Source organism: Austrofundulus limnaeus, unplaced genomic scaffold (assembly GCF_001266775.1).
Source record: "Austrofundulus limnaeus strain Quisiro unplaced genomic scaffold, Austrofundulus_limnaeus-1.0 Scaffold117, whole genome shotgun sequence".
NCBI lineage: Eukaryota > Metazoa > Chordata > Actinopteri > Cyprinodontiformes > Rivulidae > Austrofundulus > Austrofundulus limnaeus.
This window is the reverse complement of record NW_013952519.1, coordinates 1,101,186-1,109,649: the sequence shown is the minus strand read 5'-3', so window position 1 is coordinate 1,109,649 and position 8,464 is coordinate 1,101,186. Positions and strand designations below refer to the sequence as shown.

The following is an 8,464-nucleotide window of genomic DNA, read 5'->3' as shown; positions in this document are numbered from 1 at the left end:
TCAAGACCATTAAAATGAAGTTTGTTGTGTAGAGTAGCTAACAAATTACCAGTGCTAATCCCAAATTAAGCTAACCATTGATGCTAATGCTAATTTGACAAATGGCTATAATTCAGCCATTTTTAACAAACACGGCTAAAAAAATTATATATATAATCAGCTGACTAGGATGGCACTTGCCACCCTGGCCACCCCTCTGGCTCCGCCCCTTCATTTAACCAATCAAAAACTGTTCATTTGCTCTAAAGTTTCCTCAAACTGTATGTCTGAACTTAAAAAAACCAGAAATTCAAATTTGAAACTGGAAGATTTCCATGTTTTTGTTTCAATCACTCGATCACGAGCCAAACCAATCTCAAACCTGTGAGTTCTCATCAACGTGCAGATGAACGCGACGCAGTCCATCCACAACTAATAATAATATTGTTCCTGGAAAGCAGAAGTGTGATTTTAAAACGCAGGACTTTGATGTGGCCCACAGACTCGACACATGTTTGAAATATTTCTACGAAAAGACAAACATTCAATTCAGGCCGCAGTTTTCCTAAAATGGTTTGTTGAAGCTGCGTCTGGTTTAAACTGCAGCTGCAGCGTTTGGAGGTCAGAAATAATCAGAAAACTCAGGAAAACTGAGAGAAAAAGCTCTAAAATAATGACTTGTTTTATTGATTCACATCTTCTGCTCAGGTTCCAGCAGATAATTAATATTCAATTTGTTTATACTAGAATAAAATAGTTTATTTGGCTCAATTTTCTGTTGAAATTTTTGTTTTTTCGTGATGCTTCCTGACCTGAGGCATTTCAAACACGACCCTCAGAGTTGTACGGGACAAAACGTCATCAGTTTGGAGTAAAACCCTGACAGGCTGCAGGAAGTTTTACGCAAGAGAGCAAATCTTACGCAACTAAATGTCAGTGTGGGCATTAATCAAAAATAATAACTAGTTCCCTTTAGAAACCAAAACATCTTCGAGAAACATCAGATTTTTGATTAAAGCTGTGAAATCCAACACAAAGTTTGGCTTCATGTGCCAGCAGATGTCACATTTATCATCCCTCACATTGTATTTATCAGGATTTAAAGAACTGAGTCGTTCCAAATTAAATACAAAAACACATCTTCACCCATCTTCAACCTTTAACCCCCCCTCCTGCCTCGGCCTGGACTCAGCCTCTGTCCAAATTTGGCACTCTGAGTCTGTGTGAAAGGGCATTTCCTCCAGGGCTTTGAGTCAGACAACTGTGATTTTCCCACAGGAAAATAAAAACATCAACCCTGACATAACATGTTTATGATTGAGAGATCAAAAGCTGCGATCGGAGACTTTCCTGGGATTCCCATGTGACCCAGAACAAGCTGGACGTGGAACGAGGGAGTGGAATGCCCTCCGAGGGATTTTTTTTTTTTTACTAAGAATTCAGAAATAAAGTCACAGAGTCAGAAGTCTGAGATTTTTTATTTTTGATTTTTTTTGTGTGACTCAGACAAACCAGATCAGGTGCTGAAACACTTCATGTTCTGAACAGAGAGGTTCTGCTGTGTCAGCTAGATTCACCTGCAGATTAAACAGCTCACCTCCCATCAGACAGTCATTAAGGTTGTTGTTGACCTGACTCGTGGGAGCTGCTTTGGTCACACGCAGTTTGCCTGACTGCAGCAGCTCCTCCTGTTACAGTACGGCTACAGAAAGTTAGCTGCTAAGCTAAATGTGACCAGGAGACTCCGCCTACCAACAGAATTGAGGGCGTGGTCTGCTGTCCAGGAGAAGCTACTACTACTGCTGCTTTACTTTCTCCTTAAAAAGTAAGTTCAGAACTACCATTTGCCTTTAGAATATATATTTAGCACAAAAAGTAAGGAAATTAGTGTTTTGGTAGGTTCTTTTTTGTAACAATGCTTTAATAAATCATTTAACTGACAGCACCTGGGGGCACTAAAAGCTCAAATTAAGAGTCAATAGCAACAGCAAAATAAGTTGTTTTGACAGAAAAAATGGACACATTTTTAATGCGCAAAACCCACATACTGAGCTCAAATGCTCATCCCACAAATGCATGTTCCTTATAAATGTGGCACCATGTGAAAAGAAATGTTAACAGGCTTTTCAACCAGGGGCGGAGCTAAACTTTTGTGCAAGGGGTGGCCAAGGTGGGTTTTTTTTTTTTTTTTGCACAATGGATTAAAAAATCCAAGATGGCCGCCACAGCTACTTTCAAATGGCTTTAATTTGGCTGTTTTAAGAAATGCCAAGCTGAAGGTGAGTGTGATATTAACTAAGAGTGGTTAAAAAAACATGCTAAATGCTAGTCACATCTTATTATTCAGCCATTTTTAGACATACATAGCTGAAGTAAAAACAATCTTTACCTGATTCTAAACAGTAATAAAAAATCAAGATGGCCACCACAGCTAACTTTAAAAAGCTAAAATTCAGCCATTTTAAGATTTATTGAGAGGAAATTTGAATGATCACATGCTGAGTGCTAAATCAAGCTAGCCACTAATGCTAATTACACAAAGGGCTACAATTCAGTAATATTTAACTATACACAGCTAAAATGTAGTACAGTAGTATCAGAGAAGAATCTAAATGCAAATAAATTCTCATTTATTTTGGGGGGGGGGGTTGTCTATCAGGTGACACCCTGGCCACCTCTTTGGCTCCGCCCCTGTTTTCAACAGCTTAGGCTTTATTTCCAAAAGGCATTGCTACAAAAAAATAGTCTTCCAAACACAAATTTCCTTACTTTTTGCACCAAGTTTAGTTACAAACAATAAGATTAGGTCACAAACAGACAAACAGACGTATAACAAGTTATTCTAAAAACAATCTGAATTTTAAATATTAAAAAAATCTCACTCTGATGAGTTTCCAGCAAAAAAACCCAAAACACCAAAAAAAAAAACCATTCAATTTTATTCAGTAACTTTCTTTACAGGAAATGTTTCATAAATTCACGTCACGATGCTGAATATCAAACAATTAAAGCCCTTCGTTAGGGGTTTTATTGTTGAGCTGACTTCTTCAGCTGGAAAATAAAAAAACTGCACAGATCAGCATCTTTACGTGGATCTGTGATGATGCAGCAGGAAATCTTCATTGTGTCGTCATAATCTGCAGATTTGGATGATTTTTATCTCCACAGCAGAAACAAGACTTTCTGAGTTCATCATTAGAGCTGTTTGTTCTTCTTTAGAAACAATAAAAATCACATGTTTTATGCAGCAGTTTGGATACAAAGAGAAGGAACAGCAGGGACACAAACATGGATTCAAATTTTTACTAAAAGCTTTTCAGCTCTTTCCAAATGATTCTGTCTAAAGAAGTTAGTTTATACAAATTTACAGTGTAAATAATTTATTCTAGATAAAAGAATGTAGTTCAGTTTGTAGAAAAGCTTCTGGTGTTTTTAAAGACGCCGTGCAGAAACCTGATCTCTGTGCAACCTTTGACCTTTCAGTCAGCGAGATGAAAAATACATGCATCATTATAAATATGTAGATTTTCAATTTGCACAAAACAGGTTAACAGTTCAGTTTAGAGACTGCTAAATTAGCATTAAAATTATCAAACATTTCATCAAAGTTTTTAAAGTTTTTTTTCCAGGTTAGACACTAAAGATGCCAGATATATAATCCTGTTTTGTGTCTGTTAGCAAAATATCTCATGAAGTGTTTAATGTTATTTTTACACGTAGCACTCAAACATTGAATTAAAACTCATAAAAAGTGAGAAATGTTTATATTTTTTGGCAAAGCAACATTTTTATAATAATAAAGTTTGCAGTCTATTACAGAATAATTTAGAAAAAACTCAAATGTAGAATAAATTCAGCTGTTCGGTTTGAGTTGTTTTATATTATTGACCATTTCTTGTTAACAAAAACAGAAGTTTATCACGTTTTTCAAGCAATTATTTCCTCCGTTTTATCCTAATTACAGCGGGGTGATTTTCTATCTGGGCTTTATCGTGCATTTTTCTGTTTTAATGCAGTAATAAACACAAAAAATACTTCTTTTGAGCAATAATACCACAGCTGGCGGTTGTTTAAAGCGACTCAAAGACGAGTTAAAAAAAATCCTGCAGTGAAAATACATCAATAACAGAGACGTCCATGAAGGAGTCATTTGGAAAAAAGTCATTTAATTATAATTTATTGAAACATTTTATGCTCAGATTTGTTGAGTAAATTAGGCAGATAAAAAGTGTTGTGTTTACATTGAGTGCAGACCTGCATTTTAAAACTGCACAGCTGGAAAACTACAGGAGTAAACTCGTTCAAAATAAAACATTTAATAGAGTTCAGAAAATTGACTTTTGTTGGATTTTAGAATTTGTTTTTACCATTTTAAACAACATTCAGAAAAAAAATATTTTTGTGACGGAAACACTCAGATTGTTGTCAGACAGAAGCAGAAGGAGGTTCTTAAAGAGACAGAGGCCAATTTCAAGGTGTTTAGAAGAGGAAGTGATGAGAAGATAAGTTTATTTTCTATTTGAACATAAAAACAGCATTTTAATAGCAGCTAAAGGTGACATAGATACTTTATCATGGTATAGTGTTTAAATATATGCCTGAGTAACACATAATGTTGGCCCTTTAAAGAAAAATCACAAAAATATACAAAGATTTTTATTGAAACCTCCAAGAAAGGATGAATTTGAAGCTTTTTGATTCACTGCATAAAATGTGGTTTTGTTTTTCAATTTTCACACTTTTTACGATTTTTGCATCATTTTAATTTAGAAATGCACATTTTAAAGCTAAATGTATTGCATTTTGCTGCATTTTACTTTGAAAATCTCTGTGCACAATGTCATTAGGTCCAGTTTAAAAAAAACACAACTTCTAAAAAACTTCAAATACAAAAGTTGAAAATGTTTTACTCAGAAAATGTTAGTTTTTGACCTTTTTTAAGCAACGATCAGAAAAACCTCCCAGAAAGATGGGTGAATGTGAAGTTTTTTGATTTGCAGCATAAAACGTGACTCAAATTTTATTTGTCGTTGTCAAATTTTACAATTTTTGCATGTTATTTTAATTTTAAAATGCTTGTATTAAAGCAAAATTTATTGCATTTTGTTGCATTTTACTTTCAAAATCTCAATGCACAGCTTTAAAAAGCCTCAAACAATGAATGTTTACAAGAAAATGTTGTTAGTTTTTGCAGTTTTATCCTTTCATACAGTTTATTTTTGGAAATACATCAAAATCAGGAGCAAGACCAGACCTTAAAAGATTTTTTTCATCACATAAAAACACATTTTCTGTCGTCCAGCTCTTTAAATATTCAAAAACTGGTTCAGACTCAAGTGTATAATGTCAGAGCTCCTGCCTGCGAATCAATACATTTATTTTTAAACCTTTAACTGTGAAGATTGAGTTGTTCTTTCTGCTTCAAACTAATCAGAGCAGAAATAAGCCATAAAAATGTCATGAGTTTAACAATCACACAAAATCCCTCCGATCTCAGCAAAGACTAATTCTGTCCTGATCATTTTAACAAAGCACTTCTGATAACCGAACCTCTCCTAATAAATATTTTTCTCTCTCCTTAACGAGAACACAAGCAGAAAATCTGCTGACAGAGAAATGCCCCAGGTCTGCTGCTGTCCCATCTGCTGCTAAAACCTTTAAAATACGTAACACAAGCACCAACAAACAGTTCTGTTTCCTCTGAGAAACCTTCAACAGGCTGGTTCTAAACACACAGCTCAATAAAGAAATCAACTTTTTCAAGTGGTTCTCATTGTTTCTGCTACACTTACACTGCAAAAACTGTCCACCTGACCAAGTTTTAAACCTTATATCAGCCAAAAAAGTCTTTTTGATCTTGTTTTGAGACTGATTTACTAAACAAGAACTGATTGTGTAAGAATAATAATCTTGTTTTCAGAATGTGTAAGATTATTTGTCTTGTTAGTCTGAAAATTTGACTCAAATTAAGTCAAATATTCTGCCTTTGGAGTAAGAAAGTTTTACTTGGTAAAATTTTTTCCTTATTCCAAGAATCTTACCAAGTAAAATTTTCTTACTCCATTGGCAGAAATATTTGACTCAATTTGAGTCAAATTTTCAGACTAACAAGACAAATAATCTTACACATTCTGAAAACAAGATTATTATTCTTAAACAATCAGTTCTTGTTTAGTAAATCAGTCTCAAAACAAGATCAAACAGACCTTTTGGCTGATATAAGATTTTAAAACTTGGTAAGATGGACAGTTTTTGCAGTGTAATTCTGCCCTAAAAACACTCTATCAAAATAAAAGTCCTTTATTTCCATTTTTTAAAATCTTTTTTGCATCAGGCGCAGGTGTAATTTTTTTTTCATTTTGAACATCTTAAAAGTGCAAAAGTGTTCATAAATATTCTTTAAAACACTAAATTATTTTTCTAGTTGCTGAGACGCTTCTCTTGTCAGCATCTAAAGACGCCTCAGCAGGAACCGTGGAGCTTTTAAAACTCCTGCAGGCACTTGAGCGGGCACCTCACTGCGCGCCACACAAGGGGTCCTGAAGACGTTTCGCACTGAGGGACCAGCTCAACCTGCATCTTCCTCTGAAGTTCAAACCGACTGAACCTAATGTGGGCCTCACACGTGGCACCGAGCACTGTGTCGCAGGCCCGCAGGGGGCGGGGCCTTGTTGGCGCCGGCGCAGGCCGGGAACAGCGGGTCGAAGAGGCTGCCGAGCCGTTTCCGGAAGACGCTGCTGGACAGGCTGTAGATGAGGCAGTTGCAGAAGCTGTTGCTGATGGCCAGCCACGTGGTGAGGAAGGACGCCGTGGCGTGCTGGTAGAGCCGGGCGCTCTCCAGCAGGAAGTAGAGGATGTAGGGCATCCAGAGCACGTAGAAGACGCTGGTGATGCGGAACAGCACCATGGCGTAGCGTCGGTCCGTGCAGCCGTCGCAGCGCTCGCCATGGTCGCCCGTGGCGCTGAAGCGAGCGTGGCGCTGGGTGATCTCCTTGTCGTGCTGGCGGCAGATCCAGAATATATTCCCGTAGGTGTAGCAGACGGTGAACGCCGCCGGCGCGTACAGCGCCACCACGATGAAGGTGCTGAACCTGGAGTTGGTGCTCCACGAGTCGGCGCACCACTGAAAGATGTCCCCGTGGTAGCCCGGCTTCCCCCAGCTGAAGAACGACGGCAGGAAGACGAGGGCCGAGTACACCCAGACGAGGACGATGCACGCCCTCAGCCGGCACGGCGTCACCAGCGTGCCGTACGACAGCGGGCGGGTGACGGCGATGTAGCGGTCCACGCTGATGCACGCCAGCGACGCCATGGAGACGCTCTTCAGCACGGAGATGACGTAGCCGAACATCTTGCATGTGAGCTCCTCGTCCAGGCCGCGCAGCAGGCGCAGCAGGGACAGCGAGGGCACCAGGCAGCTGACGCCCACCAGCAGGTCGGCGTACGCCATGGTCTGGATGAAGCGGCTGGTGGTGTGGTGGTGCAGCAGCGGCGCGCAGTGGAAGACGAGGATCACCACCAGGTTCCCGGCGATGATGAGCGCGGCCAGGAAGAGGATGACGGCCACCTCCAGCACGCAGGTGTTCAGGCTCCGGGAGAAGTCCACGGCTCCCAGCAGGCAGAACAAGGAGGAGCCGCTTTGGTTCGCGTCGAAAGACGAGTTCATGTTTGGAGCACAGCGGGTTTCAGCTTGGAGCAGACATGGTCCCCGTCAGGAGAACTCTCGTTTTCTGAAAGCCTGAACTCGTTCGTCCTGTTTGTTGTGCAGAAAACAAACCGCGCCTCCGAAATCCTCCTAAATCAGCATCTTTTCCCCCTCAGCACCAAGGAGCGGGCCGCACCGTATCCACCATCCATGAGGGCCAGGCTCAGCTGCTGCTGATGCCCACCACATGAACAATAGACGCCGGTCTCCTCTGTCCGCCACAAATCCTGAGGTTCGCCCTCTGATCCAGAACAAACACAGAAACATCCAGAGAGGAGAAGGAGGGAAGAGAACAAAGCTTTAAGTTCCCGGCATGTGTCTGAGTGAGAGCAGGACTCCTGAAGGACGAGGGCTGATGTTTCCTCCTGGAGAGGCTGAGGCAGCTAGTTGACTTCCAGTGTGTGTCTGTGTGTGTCTGTGTGTGTGTCTGTGTGTGTGTGTGTGTCTGTGTGTGTGTCTGTGTGTGTGTGAGTGTATGTGTGTGATGAGGAGGTAGACGATGAGCTGCCTCTCTGCTGTAGAGGCAGCAGACTGATGATGCAGCACTGCTAAAGCCACTATCCTCTCCTCCCCCTTCTCTTTATTTCACTTTTTGCCCCTCCCCCTCCTCCTCCCACTCTCCCCCACGCTGACATTTCTTTTCCTCTTTAAACTCATTTTTACACCTTTTGTCTCCTTTAAATTTATTATTGGCTCTTTTAAAATAATCCAGATTTGGTTGGCCTCAGCAAAACACAGAGAAACTCACCAACAGGGATTTTTGGTGATTTTATATATATA

The 8,464-nt window shown here is 40.0% G+C and overlaps 1 protein-coding gene across 1 annotated transcript; it reads right to left on the bottom strand.

The window, feature by feature from the left end:
- Positions 1-6,327: 6,327 nt before the first annotated feature.
- LOC106521846 (probable G-protein coupled receptor 21) lies at positions 6,328-7,744 on the bottom strand. The gene has a single exon (XM_014014589.1). It carries the CDS (start codon positions 7,643-7,645, stop codon positions 6,599-6,601), a length of 1,047 nt encoding a protein of 348 aa, XP_013870043.1. The 5' UTR covers positions 7,646-7,744; the 3' UTR covers positions 6,328-6,598.
- Positions 7,745-8,464: the final 720 nt, after the last annotated feature.

What these genes read in the sequence shown, in the direction of transcription:
- LOC106521846 (XM_014014589.1), bottom strand. Translation starts at nt 7,645, where the DNA reads ATGAACTCGTCTTTCGACGCGAACCAAAGCGGCTCCTCCTTGTTCTGC.